The 23,694-nt window shown below is 40.3% G+C and overlaps 1 protein-coding gene across 1 annotated transcript in view; it reads right to left on the bottom strand.

Moving 5' to 3' along the window:
• Nucleotides 1–7,949: 7,949 nt before the first annotated feature.
• Nucleotides 7,950–23,694, bottom strand: part of LOC134908917 (cytochrome P450 2K6-like) — a 36,020-nt gene continuing 20,275 nt past the window's right edge. The window contains exons 5-9 of the mRNA XM_063915156.1: nt 16,811–16,987; nt 13,403–13,544; nt 12,882–13,066; nt 12,207–12,348; nt 7,950–8,130 (exon numbers count right to left, since the gene is read on the bottom strand). Coding sequence (XP_063771226.1) covers nt 7,952–8,130; nt 12,207–12,348; nt 12,882–13,066; nt 13,403–13,544; nt 16,811–16,987 — 825 coding nt within the window. The 3' untranslated portion in view covers nt 7,950–7,951. The remainder of the gene's footprint in view (nt 8,131–12,206; nt 12,349–12,881; nt 13,067–13,402; nt 13,545–16,810; nt 16,988–23,694) is intronic.

Here is a 23,694-nt window from a genome sequence, read left to right as displayed (position 1 = left end):
TGTGCTACCCGAGATAAAGGCCCAGATTTATCAAGCCTTGGAGAGTGATAAATTGCACAGTGATAATATATCAACCAATCAGCTCCTAACTAACACAGCCTGTAACATGGTGTAACATGAATATGAATATTTATTAGTTCTTCTGTTATTAGTAATATAATATTGGTTATGTTGCTTTGTGTATATATATGAAATACGGTTGCGGGTTGATAGATAGACAGTGTCTAGTTAGACAGTCAATAGATAGACACCATATGCAGTTAGACAGACATTAGGTCGACAGGGTCAAACGGTCGACAGGGTCAAAAGGCCGACATGAAAATGGTTGACATGAAAATGGTCGACACAAAAAAGGTAGACACCAATTTTTTTTTTTTTTCATTTTTGTGGTTTGTGTGAATAGTTTTGTCATCTGGGACCCCCAATTGTAGAAAGTCATCCCCTTGCGGGAAACTTCGCAAAACTTCGTGCTTGGTGGCTCGCCACAAGGTTTATAACCAACTTTATGCCAACATGGATAGAGAAGGTATGAAATAGTCCAAAAACATGTAAAATGTAAAAAAAAAATGTCTATCTTTTTTATGTCGACCATTTCCATGTCCACCTTTCGACTTTTTATGTCGACATTTTGTACTGTGAATGCCAAATTGCTTCTCACAAATATTTAAAATGCCCGCTCTAATATATATTGTAAACGCCTGCACCTCTTATTACCATATCCCATGAATATGCGCTGTGCATCGCAAAACACTGCATCCCTTAAGAGAAAACAATACACCCACACATTATCTGAGTTCCAAAGCTCATTGATATATATATATATATATATTTGTTATTAAAAGGATATGGATTCAATATATTACAAAGTACATTATACCTATAGTTACATGGTTACACTCACACAGTAAGCAGTTAAAACATACAGTTACAGTTACATACAGTTACATACAGTTACAGTTACATACAGTTACAATTACATACAGTTACAGAAAAGCAATACAATACCATTCCATCAATACCTATGTCTCTCTCTCTCTCTCTCTGTAAAATCATGCTGGGACTCCATCTTACTCTGAGACCAAAACAGGAACTGAACTCCTGTGTGATCAGCAATGTGTTATTTAGTTTTTGGCGAAGGGGACTTACTCATTCATGATGAGTCACTAGTCTCTTTGTATATGCTAATCAGGTTCAGCCTTGAAGACATCCAAAGGGCTGGCCTGAGCTTCCTGTCCACTACCTGTTTGGAATATCTATTCTAATAAAAGTGATTTTAGCTTTTATACATTTAATCATAATTATTTGTTGCAATGTCCTACAACTTAATAACAAGTATCAAATTAATCTACACATTAATCTGCTTGCTTTCATACCAAATATGACAGGTGTATCTGGTTTCGTTCAAATAATACACATACAGGACATTACTTCATTATATAATTTTAAATCATCATGATGTCTGGTGCTTGATATTATTATAGTTATGTACTGTATGAAATAAGTGTCGAATCCATCTCTGTGGCATGTCCGTGTACCATATATTGCTGTGCTCGCTGCGCGTATTTGCAAGTATAGCGAATCATAATGTGTGTAGTTTGTATGTTCTTTTTATGTAATATTTTTGACTTCGACAGTACTGTACCTTTTTCTTGTCGACCTTTTGATCCTGTCGACCTAATGTCTGTCTAACATATGGTCAAAACAGAAGAAGAGATGGAAGGATATCCCAATTGGCGCAAAGCAACCCGTACACTGGAATTATCAAAATAAATGTCGCCACATATATATAACAAGATACAAAAAGCAAAGAAAAGATATTGTCCTATGTCTTTTTTATCAAAGCTGGATTGTGCTATTTTATGTTAGAGCGCCCTGCTCTAACATAAAATACCACAATACGCATTTGATAAAAAAGAAAAGGAAGGAATACGTCCTTTTGTATAGCAGATAATCGGTGATTCCGGATACCCTTTGATCTCAGCAGCAGTTTAGGTTCAGAGTTTTTCAGATTCCTTGGAATGGATTCATCAGGCTCATTTCAAAGAAAAAACAAAGAACAAAATACTGTATGTGTAGACCAGTTTTGGAGAAAATAGAAATAGACACCCCTGGCTTTTTCAACAAGAGGGAGCGTACCCCACTCACACAGATTATGGTAAGTATAAGCACATCAAGGTATTTTTGGGAAGGTAACCATGGATACTTCATACATTCTTTACCAGGCTCAAATTACCTTTGGACTCAACAAAATTCATTCAGAGTATAGTTCAGCGTACCCGACACTCACACGGTATATAGTTGAAGACTCATATAACGGTATCTTTATGGCTAGTACAGGCTTGCCGGATGCGTTCCCCAACTCACTTGTGTCATGGGTCGTGGAATCTCATCAAGGTTTCTTTATTATAGCCACCCACAAATGTATTGTGTCCATAGTCGAATGATATTCCCAAAACAATCACAAGATAGAGGGAGGTATATTTCCAAAAAGCCAAGCATTTTTAATATAACAGCTCAGCGTAGATACAAAAAAAAAAAAATCCACAGCATACAGAAATTACATAAAAATAATTTAAAAAAAATGTTAAATCCAGAAAAAAGTTGCAAAAAATAAAAATAGTTTTCTTTTAGGCTACTCACAGTGCGAAAGGCGACGCATTTCGGTCAATGAACTGACCTTTATCAAGACATGTCTGTACTGAGTGGAACACAAATATTTATAGTACATATGACCAATTGGAGAGTAGCAGGAAATTACATCAATGATTAGAATTCAAAGTTAAAAATCCAACAAAACGTAAATGCAATTCCATATAATCCACATTGAAATACACATTTGCTACATACATATATAGAAAATGCATCAAACAGCGCAAAAAGCATTTATATGATGAGTAGAATGAAGCATTGTGGGAAATGTAGTTTACAGAGGTGGACACAATTGCCCATATATGGTGCTTCCGTTGGAAATTAAGAGGTTGTCCTGCATCAGAATATGTCCTCCGGCTCTCAGAGAGTGTAATTTATGGTTCCATATAGTATGCGCGTTGGCAGTAAAAATTATAAAATTATCCCTCGCTTGAGATGTTTAAACAGCAGCTCCCATAAAGTAGTACAGATTATAATATAAATGCGTATGCACGTTACCAGAAGTGATGTCACGCTCTCATGGCTTCCGACGCAAAGGATCGTGGAACTTGTAGTACAGGGATATACAGCGCCACCGTTGACAAAGTTAAACCTAGGGGGTATCATAATAGATGTAATATAAACCGATATAAACCCCATACTAATATAGAGACCATTTTCAGTGATACAAAATTAACATCAAGTGCGCCCAAAATACATCACAGTTTAAACTGGAACAGGCAACATAAAATTGGTCTGAACCGGGACAGACAATGTAACGACACAAGATGGACAACGTGACAACATAGAATATCATACATTAATGGTACAAAATACGGCATTCACTTATCATTATCCACATATATCTTTGAATAGAAAACAGAGATTTAATATATAACCTTCAGAAATGTGATATATAAACACATCTGACAACCACAATGCTATAATATATAAGGACATTTATTAAAAGAAGTTAGATAAATGGATTGTATTTAGGACTTCGTCTAAAGAAACTATTTTACTTCAAAATCGCAGTTGAGGCCATGAGGACTAAGAGTGTTGTAGAAATCAATACAATTCATCTCTGATTTAGCAAGCTGCGAAGTGGAATCTTTACTTAAATTGCCCTTAATCTGTTTAATCCCATACAAACCTTTAATCTCTAATATTGAGCAATTGTGTTTTGTTTTAAAATGTGAGGACAAAGAATTGGTTTGTAAGCCCTTTCTAATATTTCTTATGTGTTCGCCTAGGCGAACCTTAAGTGCTCTGGTAGTCCGCCCAATGTAGAACATATCACAGGAGCATTTGATCGCATATACTACATTTTTGCTATCGCATGTGATGAAATCTTTAATAATGGTCGTCTCTCCATTGATTATAAAATTTTCAATCTTACTCGTCCCTTCACTTTTTATATTCCTACAGCCTATACAATTGCTACCCCTGAAAAATCATTTTGAAAGAACCCTATGTGTTAATTTTGCAGTAGGTAATTGGAGGCTTTTCGATATATATGAACTGGCCTCTCGGGAACGAAAGTTCCAATTATAAGATTTTTTTTAAGTCCCCAATGTCTTTTTAATACCTTTTCAATATCTCTGTTGGGAATTATATTGAGTTATAAATGCCCATTCAAATCTTTTATCTTCTTTCTCCTTAGAGGTTTTGTCCTTGAGTAGTTCACTATGTTCTAGGATTTCAACCTCCGATCTCACCTTGTCAATTCTATCCTTTTTGTAACCACAGGCCAAAAATGTATCCTCCATTTCATTATCTTGGAATTCAAATACCTCACTCTCAGTACAATGCCTTTTTAGTCTTTTTAATTGGCCTGTGGGGATAGAATTGAGCCAGCTATTATGATGGCAGCTACTTGCCATAATATAACTACCCGAATCGGTGGGCTTACGGTAAGTTTTAGTATGTATTTGCCCATCCTTAATATATACAGTAATATCAAGAAAATTTATGGTCTCTGTACTTTTTTCAAAGGTGAGAACAATGTTCTTATTATCATTGAGCAAAGTATAGAAATTGTCTAAAAGAGTCACATCTCCCCGCCAAAGAAAGAAAATATTGTCTATATACCTCATATAGGACACCAGATTCGCTCCGTAGGGATTGCTGGACCAGACCGTGTTCAGCTCCCACAATGCCATGAACAAGTTGGTGTAACTAGGAGCGAATCTGGTGCCCATCGCTGTACTGTTTTCTGTATAAAAAATTGATCTCAAAAAAGGAAAACAATATTATTAAAAATAAACAGTATTCCTTCTATTATCATTTCACTAAGATTTTTGTCAAATTTGGAAATTTCCAGGAAGTATTTGACTGCCTCTATACCATCAGCATGATTGATGATGGTATAGAGGGAGCTCACGTCTGTGGTGACCAAAATGTCACTGTCTTCCCATTCTATTGATTTTAAGAGCAAAAGAAACTCTTTGGCATCTTTAAGATGTGATCGATTTTGTGAAACTATTGGCTGAAATATATAGTCAATGAATTTCGAAAGGTTTGAAGATATGGACTGGACACCTGATATGATGGGCCTACCGGGGGTATTAGACAAACTTTTATGAACCTTGGATAATGTATAAATGACTGGTGTTATAGGGTTATCCACCATAATTAACTTGGCCTCCTTACTGCTGATAGTACCCTTTTTTTCAAATTTATCAATGAAACTGCTGAGTTTCGCTACAGTAGCATTGGTAGGGTCATTTCTTAATCTCTTGCATGTTTGTTTGTCATTCAACTGTCTTAAAATGTCTTGCTCATAGTCCCCTAGATTCATCAAAACTATACCTCCCCCTTATCCGTTGGTTTAATCACCACATTCTCAAGGTTTTTTAGATCCTGTAACGCTTTTCTTTCATTTCATGGGAGGTTATAAGATCTATTTGATTTATTATGAAGTTGTTCTAAGTCTTCTAGAATTAAGGCCCCAAAGGTTTCGATAAAAGGTCCCTGTACATGTTTTGGAAAAAAAATGACTTAGGTTTGAAAGGGGTTATTGAAGATTCCACAGTATCCATCACATCCTCCTTATTGGCAAAAAAATTCTTTATGGTTAACTTCCTTATGTATCTTTGTACATCGAGATACAGCTCAAAAGAGTTTATAGAATTGGTTGGCGCATACTTTAAGCCTTTCTTTAGAACAGAGTTTTCGCTCACTGACAAATTGTGTGTACTCAAATTGAAAATTTTAACTGTTGAATTTTGCGCAAACTCATTATTTGGTAAAGTCTGGGATATAGCATCTTTATTCCTATTAAATTTCTTTTTTGATTTGCGTTTGCATTTACCTTTATGGGGTTTATGTATTCCGCCCATTTTACCTCTCCGAACACTGGTCGGCCTTATCTGTACCCACTGGGGTGCTGTCTTCTCGCTAAAAAACAATTTTGACCACTAGTATTAATTAGCGGAGAGTAACGATTCCTCAATCTTAATGGAGTTTTCTCCGTAGCATGATAAGGATTCTCAATGTCTCTGAAGGGAACTTTGCTCCATTCTGGAAGTATTTCCCTGACAACCCTGTAATTTTATGCTGAACTGTTATATTAAAAACCTCTGCTCAGATCAAAGAGTATCCAGAATCACTGATTATCTGCTATACAAAAGGGACGTATTCCTTCCTTTTCTTTTTTTCCTGGACATAGGACAATATATTTTCTTTACTTTTTGTATCTTGTTATATAGATGTGGCGACATTTATTTTGATATTTCCAGTGTACGGGCTGCTTTGTGCCATTTGGGAGATCCTTCCATCTCTTCTTCTGTTTTGCCCATAATTTATATCACCATTGGAAGGCTCACCCAACTGGCAGCATGTAGTCCTTCTTTCAAATTATGTTTTCACTCAGATAATCTCCTACATCGACAGTATATACAATGGGCATTAATTAGATCTGTATGCAATTTAATTTCTTTATAGAATAAAGGGCGATTAATTCTGTTTTATATTCACATGGTTTATTTTTCCTGCTGCTTTTTAGCTACACATCCTATTTATACTGATTATGCACAGATCTTAAAACCACACTAAAACATATGAAGTGTCTATATGCTGCCTCTCTCTACATCTCTTTGTTCTTATAAGTGCCAAGTCATTCCCACTGTTTTATTGGACTTGAAAGGAGACTTTATATTTCCTAAGGCCTCAGATTTCCCCCAAACACCCCATCCAAATTGCATAGCTAGACTGTACTCTTAGGGGGGTATTCAGTTTTTGTCGGAAGCTGCAGTCTTGTCGGAAAGACGGCAGTTTCCGACAGGTTTAGGTTGGAAGGGGTTCCGACCTATTTAATGCCGGCAGTTTTTCTCTGACAAGACGGGAATTCCAGACTTGTCGGAAAACACGTTGATTGTAGGAATCCACGTGTTCTGTTGGAATCACAGCCAAATCCAACAGGTTTTAGCCCCATTTCCGACAATGTCAATCCGCCATTAAAAAAAGTTGGATTGCCATTGTCGGGAACGGGCCAAACCTGTTGGGTTTGGTGGCGGCATTGAATACTCACATGTCGGATCCTTTCGCTCGGAAAGGATACGACATGAATTGAAAATATGCCTAAATATATCTTCATAAGGGAACTGTCATGTATATGTTTAGTATCAGGCTCAGTTTCTCTTACACCCCAAAAAGCCCCGCCCTCCACCTCCTCCCAAGATGTTAGCTCCTCACCGTTGTATTTTATAGCTTGTACATGAGTATATTCTCTTCCTGCATATCACGACTGTAGGAGAATAAATATTACCCACACCAATGTACATTTATACATCAGGGGCAAAAGAACTCATTCCAAATTCATTACTGGCAGCTGCATCATTACTGCTGTATTACATATGTAATATTTATCTCCTAAACCAGTGGTTCTCAAACTATATATCGTGGCACCCTGGGGTGCCTCAGGACACTTGCCTTGGATTGGTGGTTTAGGACCAATTCAAATTATTTATGGCCAATGTAATAAGGTAAAACCAGTGCTGGCAGCTGCCAATCATAACATATGTGGACAAACAGAAGCAAATCTTGTCCCCCACCACTTAGCTAAACCTAAGGATGAATATAAAACACAATTTACTTCATGTAATATTTCTTTCTAAATTTCTCAGTAAGAAACTTTTGGCCTAGGGGTGACATGAAAAAAAAAATTCAGATACTCTAGGGTGCCGTGATTCAAAAATGTTTGGGAACCACTGTTCTAAATTTTGAAAATCAAATAGATATTAAAAAATAACAGTAGATGCTACAATTTACACATACAACATACTGTACAGTATTTTCAGATTGATTTATATGGTATAATTTTCTAGCAGCGAGGTATAGCACAGATCTCATGAGGTTTGGGGGCATTAGTTGCACCCAATCCAGGGGTAAGGTCCAGCTGCGCTCCAGGAGGAGCTTGGAAAGTGAAGTTCTGCAGCAGCGATGTGAAGAACACAAACAGCTCCATTTTAGCCAGATTTTCCCCAGCACAGCTTCTTTTCCCTGGGGCAAACAAAATAGGAAACATTAATACAACATACAGTAAATTCTAGAGGGGATTTTTTTCCTCATTATGTTTATAAAACGGTTTTCTTTATTTTCTACAATTCAGTTTCAACGCTAACCGAAAGGGCTATTTTACACTAGCCGGTTTTCCTCGTATGGCAAAAAGCCCCCTCATTTTTTTGGCAGTTGTTTGTTTTTAAAGGGATTCACTTATTAACCACTTAACTAATTATTTTTCCCTTCAAAAACATTCAGTAGATTGTTTTTTTTTAAATCAAATAATTCAATATAGTTTAAAAATTAATTTTTTTAAATATTTAAATATTATATTATGCACTTCTGCAAAATGGATCTCTTCATCAAAAACTGGGGGACACAGTGGGGCGGTGCAGTCACATGTGATCTGACCATGCCAGTTAAGTGGTTAAAGAGTAGAGGACACTTTGGGGTATATTTACCAAAGGCCGATTGATATCAATTTTAAACAGATAGTCATCAATTTAAATCGATGTTGATTATCCAAGGCTAAAAGATACATTTAAAAAAATGTATTTTTTAAGATAAAAATGAATACAACAATTCTAACATTTAAAAATTAATATTAAAAAATCATCGGTTAGTAAATGTGTTTTTTAGCCCTGGAAACACAACATTGATTAAGATCAATTTTTATCAAATTGGAATAAAAGAAATGAATAATAATAATAATAATAATAATAATAATAATAATTTAAAAGGATTGATAGATAGATGAAAATAAAAAATTGGCAAATACACCTCTGTTTCAAACATGCTATTTAAAAACATATTGTTGATAGTATGCAGTTTTCCAATCTTATTCATGATACATCAAATTTTTTTTTTTTAATTATAACTACATTAAAAATACATATAAAAATGTGTATAATATATTTGTACAAATTAACCATTGTTACTGAATGTTGTTTATCAGTTAATCTAAATATTTTTTTGAAAAATAAATTGTTTTGTGACTCTTCCTCTAGCAGAGGGGTGGATCAGTAATGCACCTCAGGTACTAGTACAATTTTTCAAATGTTAAACCATTGGTATTGTAAGGGTATAACAGTTTCAATTTAATAAAAAATATATATAGGGGCATGTAGTGCACTGATGTGGTGTAGCATATAAGGGGATGTAGTGTAGTGATATAGTGTAGCATATAGGGTATGTAGTGCAGTGTATAGGGGCATGTAGTGTAGTGATGTAGTTCAGTGTGTAGGCGCTGTAGTATAATGATGTAGTGCAGTGGATAGGGTAATCTAGTGCAGTGATGAAGTGATATGATATAGTGAAGTGATATACTGTAGTGCAATGTATAGGGACACACAAAAGAGCATGTATTTGAACACGCTGCTGGGGTGGCATGTGACGCTTAGGGCATTTGAGGCACATAGGGGAATATTGTCAAGTAGTATTCTCTATTTTTTCAAAATTTGATAATCTAACTATTTTAGTCTGACAGGGTTTTTTTTTTTTGGGGGGGGGGGGCGCGTGCGCCAAATTACTGCCTAGCCCCAGGTCACAAGAATCTTAGTTTCAGCCCTGACAGCCATCTCGGCATTCTAATGTTGACCTAATGAATGTCATCAAATATACTGAACCTGCTAGAGATTGACATCTCTGTTCACAGTGTGGAATGTGTAAGGTCAAAGGGAAAGATTCTAAAATGTATTCTAGAACACTAGGATAAAAAAACACACATACAGTAAGAGTCAAAGCTTAATAAGCTCTGACACCACCTTTGTAACTAATGAAATTCTGAGAAGAATTTCTTGGCTGATCATCTTAATCATTCTCAGTCAAGTTTTGGCAATCATAAAGTAGCCCGTTGTATCCCAAGAAAACAGATCATCACTTAAAGGTTTGGTAATGCCAACTTTTTGGCTTTTGGAGCCAGAAGATATTGTCCTTAGTTGAAAATGCACAGTATCTTGCAGCTTCCTTAACATTCTTCTAGGACTTATTGATCTACACGTAAGCATTCAGATAAAATCATTGTTGGTTCAGATAGAATTCGGATACACAAAGTCATGTGAACCTGACTAATTCTGAATTTTTGCGGAGCTCCCCAATTGTAAAGTTCCTGGATCATTTTGTTCAGAATTCAAACCAGACCAGTCAACATTTGCCCTAGACATTAGTTGGCTTGTGATACTTTCACATCTAGGCTCGCTCCCTGTTGATAAATAATAGTAGCCAGGCTTGTATGCATTTCATATACAGCATCCCCATATTCTGAAAGCATGTTGCTCTTTCTGGTACCTCCAGGTATGGGACTTGTACACTTGGAAGCAGAGGTATTTATTGGCAATTGAGTTGGAATAATGATGGGCAATTTATTCCACAGTATGGTGTGGGTGGGATAGAACTGGGAACACTTAAGACAAAAATCCAATGGAAAAATGTGGAAAATGTTGCTGACGAATGTGAAATGTCGCAGTATCCTATGGTTCGGCACTCTGCAGTGGTCACAATAGGACTATTAAGTGTCATTTTCTACTGGAAGCACTTCCACCTTGGCCTCCACACCAGAATCTGCTAAACATGAGAATAGCTGTACACTGCATATATATTTCGCAGGTAGCTAAATGTGCACATCCTTAGAAACAGTGACAATATTGTTATATATTGTACTAAAATTAACTTCTTTTAGTGTCTAAAAATAGATTTTGGAGGGAAAATAAATACTATAAATGCAAAATGTAGGGGTTGTTAATCAATAAGGCTTATTATATCAAGTATCAGATTAATGTCTGCAGACCTGATTACCATTCTTTGAATTTAGGACTACTAAAGGCCATCAATATAGTAAATATGAGGTCTCCTATTCAAAAGATTTCGGTGTGTAATTGCGCCATCAATGTCTGCCATTCATGCTAGTGTTCATTTTGTAGCCTCTATGGAGTACATTACGAGTTTACAAAATAACTCTATGACTAACTTCCATAATATCAGATCCCCTTGGTACCTTTTTCACTCTTCCCCCCTCCCTGGACTCTGATAATAATCTCCTGCACCCTTTCCCTTTTGTTTTTGATTTTTTTATTCTGCTGTTGCTAATAATATCTAACACTAACACTATTTCTTTATTTTAATTACATCTCATTATTTTTGTATCACTTTCTGTATATACAGTAGCTTCGGCTTCCTAAACACTAATTTATTAACACTATAGTTTTTTCACTGGTATGCTGCCCTGTGCTTTCTGGCTTATGCTGATTTTTGGGGTGCCACACCCTGCACCTAGATATAGTGCTATGGACCCCCAATATACAGAGAGGCCTTGACGCGGCTTGGGGGCTTATTCATACATTTGCACAAATATATGTTACCAAGATCTCTGAATTCTAATATTGCGTAGGATTTACATCTGTTGACTGGTATCATTCAGGGTGCTGGGGGAAACAAAATGCTTTTTTCTTGCTAATAATATCTACCCGGTTGTTCCCCTGTTTTTATGTTATCAGGGGTTCTCTGAATGGGCATCTGACTGTTTGTAATTATTTTTATTGTCTATGTTCTCCACTTTGTGTTTTTATATTTTCAACCTTTGTATGGTGCTCTGTCAATACGTATTGTATACTAATTTGACTTTAATAATAAAATAAAAAATCATTGTTTAAAAAAAAAAAAGATTACTGTGTGTAAATCTTTACATTCAAAGTTTTTTTTAAACAACCTTTGCCACTGTTGATAGACCAGTCCAGTAACATTTACAGGTGGCCAGGTCCATTATTTCAATTATAATAACAAAATCTGAGGGCAGTACGGATGGTGTAATGGTTAGTATTACTACCTCATAGCACCCAGGTTCTGCATTCGATTCCCACCACGGCCCTGTGTGGAGATTATACTGTATATTTTCCCCGTACTTGCATGAGTTTCCTCTGAGAACTCCGTTTTCCTCCCACAATCCAAAAATATACAGGTAGGTAAATTGGCTGCCAACAAAAATTAGCCCTAGTGTGTTAGTGTGTGCGTGTACATGGGCAGACATGATGGACCAAGTGGTTCTTATCTGCCGTTAAATTCTATGTTTTAACTATTATTACCCAATGAGAACGGTATGAACGCTTCATTCTTCTTGAAATGTCCTTCTGAGGTAAGAAAATGTTCTGGGTAAAACTCTTGTGGTTTCTCAAAGTAGGCGCCATCATGCAGTGCAGAAGTCAGTATTGGCATCACAGTGGTTCCCTGGGGGGAAAACAGACATTTACAAGTTTTCCATTGGTTAACAGATAATCAAAGTTAAAAACCAAGAACATTTTATACAAAGCCCATACTTGGACACACCCATTTGTTTAACCGGAGCCTGCAAGACAAGGTTCTAATCATACTGTATATGTGGCTTACCAAATTAGACAGATCAAGCCTTTGACTGACCATAGCAGCGTTCACATCTGATGATCACATACTGTACAGGTGCCCAGAAGGTTTTTATAACCCAACTGATAAAAATAACTACATCAGGATGTAGTTATCATCCTTGCGGTCGGGATCCTGACGATCAGCATACCGACCCTGGAATGCCGTCAGGGATCCAAGGGCTATTCCCACTCGTGGGTGTCCACGACAACCATAGAGTGGGAATAGAACCTGTGGCGAGTGCTTTTTTCTCTCACCCACCTGCCGGCATTCTGACGGCTGAGTTCCCAGTCACAGAACCCCATCCATTATGTAACCCACCTGCAACCGTTACGATATGCTTTGACAAATATGGAACTGACCTTTGGAATCAAATAGCCTCTGAATGTGATGTCCTGAGTAGTTGCATGTGGTAAATTATTGGGTGTAATGTCACCAAACCTCTGAATTTCGTGGATGACGGCGTCGGTGTATGGCATTTGCTTCCTGTGCTCTGTTTGTGGCTGAGCTGATCCGATCACTCGCTCTATTTCATTCTGCACTTTTTCTGTCAATGAAGAGATATTATTACGAATGGCTCTCTCATATTTGTAGCCTAGTTCAGCAATGAGTCTTGCATGTTTGGAGAAGTGGAATGAGGAGGGGGTTGGGCAAGCATAGTCCTTGTTTCTTAATTTAGAATAAAGTAAACCTTTATTCAAAAGCATCAAATCAACATAAGTGCACACTGCATAAATAATTAAAAAAATTATGTCATGGATAACATCTGAAACATGTTACATTAATGCAATAAATCATTATAATATGAACTGCTACACTGTACACGTCTCTGTAGTGACTTGTGTTTCACAACGGGAGCACATACACCGTATATATTCCTCACTTTGGATCTCTGGATATTTCATCATCAGCAGGAGGCCCCATCGCAGAGTGGTGGAGGTGGTCTCCATCCCAGCACCAAACAGATTGGCGACCAATGAAGCCAGGTTGTCGTTGTGGTAATACAGAGTGGATTCTGGCTTCCCCTGTGCGATATGAAAAGAATATCATACATATTTGTTTACTAGTATAATACATTTACTGTACATAACACACATACATTCACATTTATGCAACAAGTGGCAGCAGCCAGTGTTAATTTTGTAGACGAAAATTTGATTAAAAGTACTCGTCGACTACAGTTTGTTTCCGGACTAAAATTAGACTAACATGAAAACGGATATCCACTGACTAAATTTTAGCTACAACAAAGCAAAAAAAGTGACTAAGACTAAAACTAAATTTAAAATCCTTGTAAAAATTAGCACTGCAAGTAGGGTTTTACATTTTTAAAGAACAATTATGTGTTCTAGATATTTGCAGAAAATACGTATGACGTGCTGTGAAGGAAACTGGATTGTGTATTGCATTTGTTTGTTCTAACAAACTTAAGGCATTCATTTGTATATGATATATTGCAGCACTACGGTAAGTCAGACTCCGTATGTAACACATTCTCAGCCTACTGAGCTTAGATTACTAAAGACATAGTAAATGGTATGCAAACTTCTCAAGAACACGTTGGAGAAATGTTCTTTAGCAAAAACTATTACAATATCATTAAACTGTTTGCAGAATTTATGACTAAAACATTGACTAAAAATTATAATAACATTTAAAATTAGATCCATTGACTAAATTGAAGCAAAAGAAAAAATTAAAATATGACTTTATACCAACTACAGTACAACAATGTAAGCGACTATGACTAAAACTTAAAATTGAAAATCCTTCTCAAAATTAACACTGGGAGCAACCACTTTATTTAACAATAAAATAGCACCTACAGTATGTTTTTTTTTTTAATGACATATTGTAGACAGAAACTTGTGTACCTCATATACTAGTAGCAATGAAACATGGAGAGATATCTATAAAGCCTTGGAGAGAGATAAAGTGAAGAGAGATCAAGTAACAACCAATCAGCTTCACTTTATCTTTCTCCAAGACTTGATAAATCTCCACCATAGATTTCAGTTACTTCATTACAGGACCGTATCTTTGGATTACAAGTTAAATTGTGGAAAATGAACTACAGTACAGTATGTGACTGCTTTGGGATATATTAATAGTTGGACGGAAATGTCTCTCAGGTGGAACCAGGGCTGGTGCTAGGGTGTGCGGTACCCTCCTGCAAACTATAAATCTGCACAATAGTACCCCCATTTCAAATTACACAACACACTAGCACAATCTTATTCAAATTACACCACATAGTTGAGTCCCTTATACACATTTTGCCACACAGTGATGTCCCTTATACACAATGCCCACAGTAGTAGTCCCCCGTACATATAATGCTGACAGCGGTAGCGCCCGTTGTACTCATAATGCCCGCAATAGCAGCACCCCTTACACAAAATTCCCCCATAGTAGTGCCACTTATAGACATAATGCCCACAGTAGTAGTGTCCCTTACACATAATGCCCACAGTACTAGTGACCCTTATACACATTATGTCCACAGTAATGCTGCTTACACATTATGTCACACAGAAACAGCATGTTCAGATCCAGAAGAAAATGACAGGATGGGCACCATGATATGGGAAGGGGGGAGTTTATTGGTACTAGTTACCAGAAAATGGGCAAGGTCTCACCACAAGGTGAGTGGCAGAGGGACATACACAGGGTGACAGTGGCACATATACACAGGGTGACAGAGGAACATACACAAGGTGACATACACAGAATGACAGAAGGACATATACACAGGGTGACAGAGGGACATATACAAAGGATGACAGTGGCACATATACACAGGGTGACAGTGGAACATATACACAAGGTGACAGTATTCACAGACCAATAAGTAGATACCTAGAAACCATTTTTTATGGTTAAAATGAAAACATAATTTTCAAGTTATGTAAATTTGTTGCTTGTTTCAATTTTAGAAATTTAGTTTCAGATTCAATTTGTTTGTGAACTGCCCTTTTGCAAGCAGAGGAAGCAAGAGCAGAATACATTATGTTCAGGTGGTCATTGCAAAATTTTTAGGAGTGCTCACAGATGCTGTCTGAGTCCGTGCTCTGTTCCTGTTAAAAAAGGGCTTTCACTGCGCATGAACTGGCTCCCATGCATGATCACAAGAGCAGGGCAGGCTCCTTAGGAGGGTAGTCAGCCATTGCCAGGAGTATCTCATATCCAGCCCTGTAGCAGTACTTCCACAGACTAAGCAGCCACACTCAACTTACCCCTCCTGCCTGCTTACTCTACGAGCTGAGCTCTTCATTAACACCTGCAGCGGAAGAGGGGCGGAGGGTGTTGACTAGTAGCCAGAGCCCACTGTAAACTCTTGTGATGCCAGGCCTGGGCCTATGGAACAGCAGGGAAGCATGAGCAAGATGATTGGCTGTTGGAAAGTAAGAGGAAAGGCAGCCAATCACACTCCTCGCAGCTGCAGCTGTCAGCACCATTTATCCATTCCCAAGAGACGTATGCATACAGTATGCTCAGGGTCTAATTAAGTGGCAGCTCTGACAGGGTTGTCGGGGACCATCCATTCCTCTGCCTGCCTGCTTCCCGAGTGTCACTGCGGGCAGCCCTGGAACAGGGAGAGGGGAGACTGGAGAGAAGAGCCATGGCTCACACTGCCGACACCGCTGCCTGTCATACAGTGTGACAGATGCAGAGGTGGGTGGCAGCACCACACGTCAGCAGCAGGGTAGCAGAGCAGAGAGAGTGCCTCTACAGGCCACCGCCTCCCAAAGTCATACCTTTGCTGAGCTGGCTGCACCGGCACTGGGTGGAACAGTACACGCCCTCCTCAGTGCCTCGCATATACTGTAGCAGTTGCTTTCACAAGCCCCTTTAAATGCTTTTTATTAAGAAGGCAAGCAGGATTATTACCCAGTCATGCCCTGTAATAATTACACAAAACGGGCACTCACCTCCCAAACACAAGACCTGGCACTTATGTGGCAGAGAGACAGGACTGCTGAGTGTGCAGTGACCTGGATGCATCTAATCTCAGAAGCATTTGTACAGCAAATAAAATTACTGTATCACGTGTCTGAGGTACATTAGCAATTACATTAGTATATTCATACATGACATTTGTGTAGTATTACAGCATTGTGAAATAGACAATATTTAGGCATGAAAAAGGCTGTATTGTTATTTGAGTGATAGATCTTCTATAGGAAACCTTTAGAGAACATACGTTTGGTGACTTCAATGGAGGCACTAACATTTACATACATGTACACTTATATTAATGCTAGATGAAAGGAAGTAAGTTACTGTATACCTCCAGCTGCTTAGCCAGGAACACATCAATCAGATTCCTCTGGTCATTCACATCCAGTTCTTCCTTCTGTTTCGTAAATGTCACTCTTACAAAGTCCAGAATCTTTCTAGTGTTCTCAAACATTATCCTGTGAACACCCGGTAGCCTGTCCATCACAGCTGGGAAACTGTTATACAGCTTTAAAAGAAGAAATGTAGTTTTACACAACTCTGAACGTTACATTGAAGCTTTAAAATTATTCTCATACTATATAAACAGTCTAACATTGGCCCTCATTCCAAGTTGATCGCTCGCTAGCTGCTTTTAGCAGCAATGCAAACGATAGGCCGCCGCCCTCAGGGAGTGTATCTTAGCTTAGCAGAAGTGCGACCGAAAGGTTAGCAGTTCTGCTACTAAATATTTTCATGCAGTTTCAGAGTGGCTCGAGACTTACTCCTAGCTTGAGATGACTGCAGTCCGTTTAGTTCCTGGTTTGATGTCACAAACACGCCCTGCGTTCGGCCAGCCACTCCCCCGTTTCTCCAGCCACTCCTGCGTTTTTACCTGGCACGCCTGCGTTTTTTAGCACACTCCCGGAAAACGGTCAGTTTCCGCCCAGAAACACCCCTTTCCTGTCAATCACACTACGATCACTCGAGTGATGGAAAAACGTTGCTTGACCTTGTGTAAAAATGCATAGTTTTGTGTGAAAGTACTTAGCGCGTGCGCGCTGTGTACCATGCGCATGCGCAGAAATGCCAATTTTTAGCCTGATCGCTACGCTGTGAAAAACGGCAACGAGCGATCAACTCGGAATGAGGGCCATTGTGATCTATGTTATTAAAGCACAAAAACATCAGTTGAAATAAAGAAGAATTTTGCTATCATCATGTCATTGACACTTTAAAGTCCACAAAGACATTATATGCTGCTGTATAGGGTAGTCAAACTTCAAGAAGGGGGGTTATTCTTTCCACCCATGGTTGCAGGAAGACAGTCTTCCTGCAGCCTGGGCTTAGGTGGATCAGGGAAGCTGTGTCACTCCTGTGGTTCTGGGGGAATCAGGACTCCATGTCGACACAACTTAGGTCGACACCACTTAGGTCGACAACACAAATAGGTCACCACGGTCAAAAGGTCGACATGAACAAGGTCGACATGGAAAAAGGTCGACATGAGTTTTGCTGTCGACCTAAGTGGTGTTGACCTAGACACTGTTGACCTTGAGTCCCAGACCTGGTTCGTGGGCAGCTGCCCATCAACCTTGGCTGTCTGCACTGCAGCAGCCCTGCCTCCCCCTGCTTTCTTCTGCCTCATTCAGCCAGCATTGAGTCACGGGCGACTGATGTTCTTGCAGGACTGTGAAAGTCCTGCAAGAAGTACTGTAGAAGTATAACTGCAGTATGTTTTACAGAGTTAAAAAAAAGTTTGTTGTTAAAAAGTTTGATGTATGCACATTTAGTCATTTATAAATCAGTGTAAACATTTTTTTGAACTGCATAGAACCTATGTTTTTTCCCAAAGTGCTCTCTCAAACTACCGCCCTATCTCTCAGCTCCCTTGTCTCTCTAAGCTACTTGAGAGACTTGCCTACACTCGACTCACACACTTTCTTAACTCATACACTTTGTTGGACCCACTTCAGTCAGGCTTCCGTTCCCAACATTCCACAGAGACGGCACTGACTAAAGTGGTTAATGATTTGGTCACTACGAAGTCTAAAGGCCACTACTCACTACTTATTCTTCTAGATCTATCTGCTGCATTTGACACTGTAGACCACTCTCTTCACATACAGACACTACAATCACTAGGTCTTAAAGACACAGCCCTTTCTTGGTTCCTATCATACCTATCTAATCGCTCCTTCAGTGTTCGCTTCTCTGAATCTACCTCCTCTTCGCTACCTCTTTCAGTTGGAGTACCGCAAGGCTCAGTCTTGGGTCCTCTGCTTTTCTCTATCTATACCTCATCTCTTGGTAAACTAATCAGCGCTTTTGGTTTTCAGTATCATCTGTACGCAGATGATACTCAAATCTACCTATCCTCCCCTGACTTGTCCCTATCTGTACTGGACCGTGTCACTGAATGCCTTTCTGCCATCTCATCCTGGATGACATCTCGCCACCTCAAACTTAATATTTCAAAGACAGAGTTAATTATATTTCCACCGGCCAATAGTAGGTACCAACCTGATATCTCTATCACTGTTGAAAACTCGACTATCTACCCTACTCCACAAGCTCGCTGCCTAGGTGTCATCCTTGACTCTGATCTGTCCTTTGTTCCCCACATTCAATCTGTCTCAAGATCATGTTACATGCATCTAAAAAACATATCCAAAATACGACCATACCTTACACAAGACACTGCTAAAACTCTAATCCACGCTCTCATTATCTCCCGTATTGATTATTGCAATAGTCTCCTAACTGGTCTTCCCAAAACAAGACTCTCACCACTACAAGCCATTCTGAATGCAGCGGCGAGGCTTATCTTCCTCGCTAGACGTTCATCGTCTGCAGATCCACTCTGTCAGTCCCTCCATTGGTTACCTGTACTCTACCGCATTCAATATAAAATACTTTTACTCACACACAAGGCCATTAACCAAACTACACCAACGTACATCACTTCGCTTATCACAAAATATCTCCCAACCCGACCTCTGCGCTCTTCACAAGACCTGCGTCTCTCATCCACACTCATTACTCGCTCCCACTCACGACTGCAGGACTTTCATCGGGCTGCACCCACCCTGTGGAATGCCCTACCACGCACAATAAGACTCTCCTCTAGTCTCCAAACCTTCAAGCGCTCCCTCAAAACTCACCTCTTTAGGCAAGCATATCAAATTCCTGAACCGACTGTGAGGATACGTATTCTCAGATCACTCAGGTAAACAGTTTAGTAAAGTGGCAAATGCCCTTTATTGTAAAAATACACACACAGTACACAAAACAGTAACTATTACGTGCCAGGATGGTATCTTACTTACTAAGTCCCCACAGTAGTTTAGAATTACAGTCTCCTGTCAGCAGTGGTTCTGAGTCCCCAAGTCTGGGATACCAGCTCACACAGTGCCCTTTGCCACTGACGGCACCGCAATGCCTAGTCAGTGTCTCCACTACAGAGGTACATCCACTCTCTCTGTCCTTCTGTGTAGATCTCACCCTCGGTGCACGTCCAGTAGTCTCTTGAAACCAGTGGATTCCAACAATGCTTCTAGGCCTCAGCACACTGGCAGCACTATCTTACCAGTAGCTTTCAGAAGCCAAACTCATCACTCCTCTCAGGCCAGGAACTTCCATGCACCCTCTGTTTTAAAAGCCTCTGTTATCCTCAAACCTTTCTATGTCCTACCATAAGGCGACACCTTCTGGCTCTGTATTGGGTGGGTTACATTAAAGGGGCTGACCACAGAACACCCTCAGACAGACCTACTTCAACATGCCCAGGCATGTCCTCTAGCACACAATAAATGTTAATTAAATGAACCTTAATTAATCTGATTGTGTGGCCTGGAATCCATTGTCTGGGGAAGAATGAGGGGGGTGCATGGACTGACATCTGAGACTGGCTGTATCTCCAACAGCAAACAAACAGGTTATCAAAGCAGTCACATGGGGGGGAGGGGACACACACATTATTTTACAAACTATAGTACAACAACCAATACATTCATATATATACATCTTCATATGCATTCTGTACAAAATATCAGGCTAGACATATTATTCCCTGATAAGCACAAACACATATAACAGGGGGATAATGTTTCACAATAATATGTGATGTTCAGTTCTATTGTGAATCCAGGCAGCATGCTGTATAGGTGAGTTCTGTCCTGTCTCTTTACACTAACGCACTGAATCCAGAAACAGGCTGGCAAAAAGTACTCCTCAAGAGCCAGCTGGGGCTGCGTCTGTTACACACCTCCCCTACTTTTTCCAGCCGCTGCGATTCAGTGACGAGTAACCCATTTGGGATGGGCAGATATCACATCTGGACCGCCTGGGTCAAACAGGTGTGGGCTTACATTTCCATCTGGCGGTGGAGGGTCTGGGCTCAGCAGTTCACAGTTTTTAAGACCCCCTCCAATATCCCAGGCACTGTGTTTAAACAGCCTGATTGGTAGTGGGTATCCTTGATCATCAGAGATGCTTCCCTCACCACCCTCCTTTTTGGATGACAACACTCCCTTTATCTTTGGTGCATCAGAGAGGAGAGTGAACTGCATCAACAAGATCTGGTCTCTGGGGTCCTCACTCTCCCTCCCCAACACTATATTCCCTGGGAACTCCACCTCCATCACCTCTGGTGCATCTGGACAGTGGTTTGCCTCCCCCTCCCCCATTTTGAGTGACGTTACTCCCTCTACTTCTGAGGTATCACAGGGTAGCACAATCTGCATCACCAGCCTTGCATCAGGAAACCTGGCAGGGATAGTCAGTGGCTGGGGCCCTTCTTCTGCACTTAACCACTGGGATGAATTTGGCTGCAGGGGAGCAGTGAGTATCTGTAATTCTTCTCCACGTGCTCCCCCCTCAAAAGCCTCTACCCCCTCCCTTGGGTCTGAAATGTCTTCTACGCCCTCAATTGATAATTTCTGGGCCTCCACTAGCATAGTAAACTGGGCAGCTGGTTCAGGTGCCACTGGCAGACTAGACCTCACCTGCAGCAGTGAGTCCTCGGCCCTTATCAGCTCCTTGGTGCCCTTGACACCAACATCTTCTTGGAACTGGCATTCATTCACCATTTCTTCATTTTCCACCTCTGAAAAGGGAAAGCTGGGTAGCAGCACCTCTGCTTGGTCTGTAGTTATATCAAGCAGATCCTCACTCTGTGTCTTGTCCTCTGTGTGTGGGGTATCGAGCCCTCCCACCACAGGCACCTTAGCTGACTGGTTAGTACTTTGTAAAGGAATGCTATAACTCAGCTGTTCCTCAGATATTTCTTGCATAGAATAGCACAGGGTAGCATTCACTGCACTTACCCGCACAGTATGGTCCAGACTCCATGTACGCCTTTCTGGGGATAACTGCCTCCTGGAGTGATCCAACACACCTTGCTCCCTGGTCTGTTCATGCCACCTTAGAGTGTATTCCATCAGCCGACTGCTCGAGCTCTCCATCCTCTGACCCAGTCGCTGGTTTGGCAAATCTCCTCTGTATGAAACTTCAGGCGCCAGGTTGCGTCGCTGACAACTTCTCAGGGGCACATCCTGATGGGACAGGGCAGTCTGTAGAATGGTGGCTGCTGGTGCAAGAGTCCGCACTGTAGGACTGTCTTCTGGTAATCCCAGCACCTCCTTTATTACCCGCATCCGATCCTCGGGTGTCGCGCCATCTCCCAGTGCTTCTAGATGGGCCTGTAATACCTCCGGTGTCCTTTCAAATGTTTTTCCAACCTTCCCCTCTCCAAGGGCTTTCAGACGGGGTTGTACTAACCCTCGGGATCCCACCTCCGATCCTCCGCTCTCCCTGCGGTTACTGGCATCGAATGTCCCGGCTGAAGGTCTCAACCATTCCGTCACTTGTTCCTCCTAGTCCGACTCCTCAGAGTCCTCCACCTCATTATCAGGGTGTTCTCGATCCCATAGAACCAATCTTGCGATTAGGGATTCCTTTACATCCGTTACGGTCACCTTAATACCGCGCGCTCGACAGACCATATGCAGGAATCTCTTGTTGAGGTTTTTGTACACCTCTGTTTCTGCCTCCATGCTGCTGACTTTCCAAATGTACTAACAACTTTTCAGCAAGATACCTGCTACTGTGTGCCAAACTGTTTACAAGGCTCTTAGGTGCCCTCCGCTGACACCTCTCGCAGCCTTACCCAGGGTAAACTGGGACTGAGTGACCCCACTGCTTGCCACCAATTGTGAGGATACGGATTCTCAGATCACTCAGGTAAACAGTTTAGTAAAGTGGCAAATGCCCTTTATTGTAAAAATACACACACAGTACACAAAACAGTAACTATTACGTGCCAGGATGGTATCTTACTTACTAAGTCCCCACAGTAGTTTAGAATTACAGTCTCCTGTCAGCAGTGGTTCTGAGTCCCCAAGTCTGGGATACCAGCTCACACAGTGCCCTTTGCCACTGACGGCACCGCAATGCCTAGTCAGTGTCTCCACTACAGAGGTACATCCACTCTCTCTGTCCTTCTGTGTAGATCTCACCCTCGGTGCACGTCCAGTAGTCTCTTGAAACCAGTGGATTCCAACAATGCTTCTAGGCCTCAGCACACTGGCAGCACTATCTTACCAGTAGCTTTCAGAAGCCAAACTCATCACTCCTCTCAGGCCAGGAACTTCCATGCACCCTCTGTTTTAAAAGCCTCTGTTATCCTCAAACCTTTCTATGTCCTACCATAAGGCGACACCTACTGGCTCTGTATTGGGTGGGTTACATTAAAGGGGCTGACCACAGAACACCCTCAGACAGACCTACTTCAACATGCCCAGGCATGTCCTCTAGCACACAATAAATGTTAATTAAATGAACCTTAATTAATCTGATTGTGTGGCCTGGAATCCATTGTCTGGGGAAGAATGAGGGGGGTGCATGGACTGACATCTGAGACTGGCTGTATCTCCAACAGCAAACAAACAGGTTATCAAAGCAGTCACATGGGGGGGAGGGGACACACACATTATTTTACAAACTATAGTACAACAACCAATACATTCATATATATACATCTTCATATGCATTCTGTACAAAATATCAGGCTAGACATATTATTCCCTGATAAGCACAAACACATATAACAGGGGGATAATGTTTCACAATAATATGTGATGTTCAGTTCTATTGTGAATCCAGGCAGCATGCTGTATAGGTGAGTTCTGTCCTGTCTCTTTACACTAACGCACTGAATCCAGAAACAGGCTGGCA

This window comes from Pseudophryne corroboree, chromosome 4, assembly GCF_028390025.1.
Source record: "Pseudophryne corroboree isolate aPseCor3 chromosome 4, aPseCor3.hap2, whole genome shotgun sequence".
Taxonomy (NCBI): Eukaryota; Metazoa; Chordata; class Amphibia; order Anura; family Myobatrachidae; genus Pseudophryne; species Pseudophryne corroboree.
The sequence above is the reverse complement of the archived record's forward strand: the minus strand, read 5'-3'. Positions and strand labels throughout refer to the sequence as shown.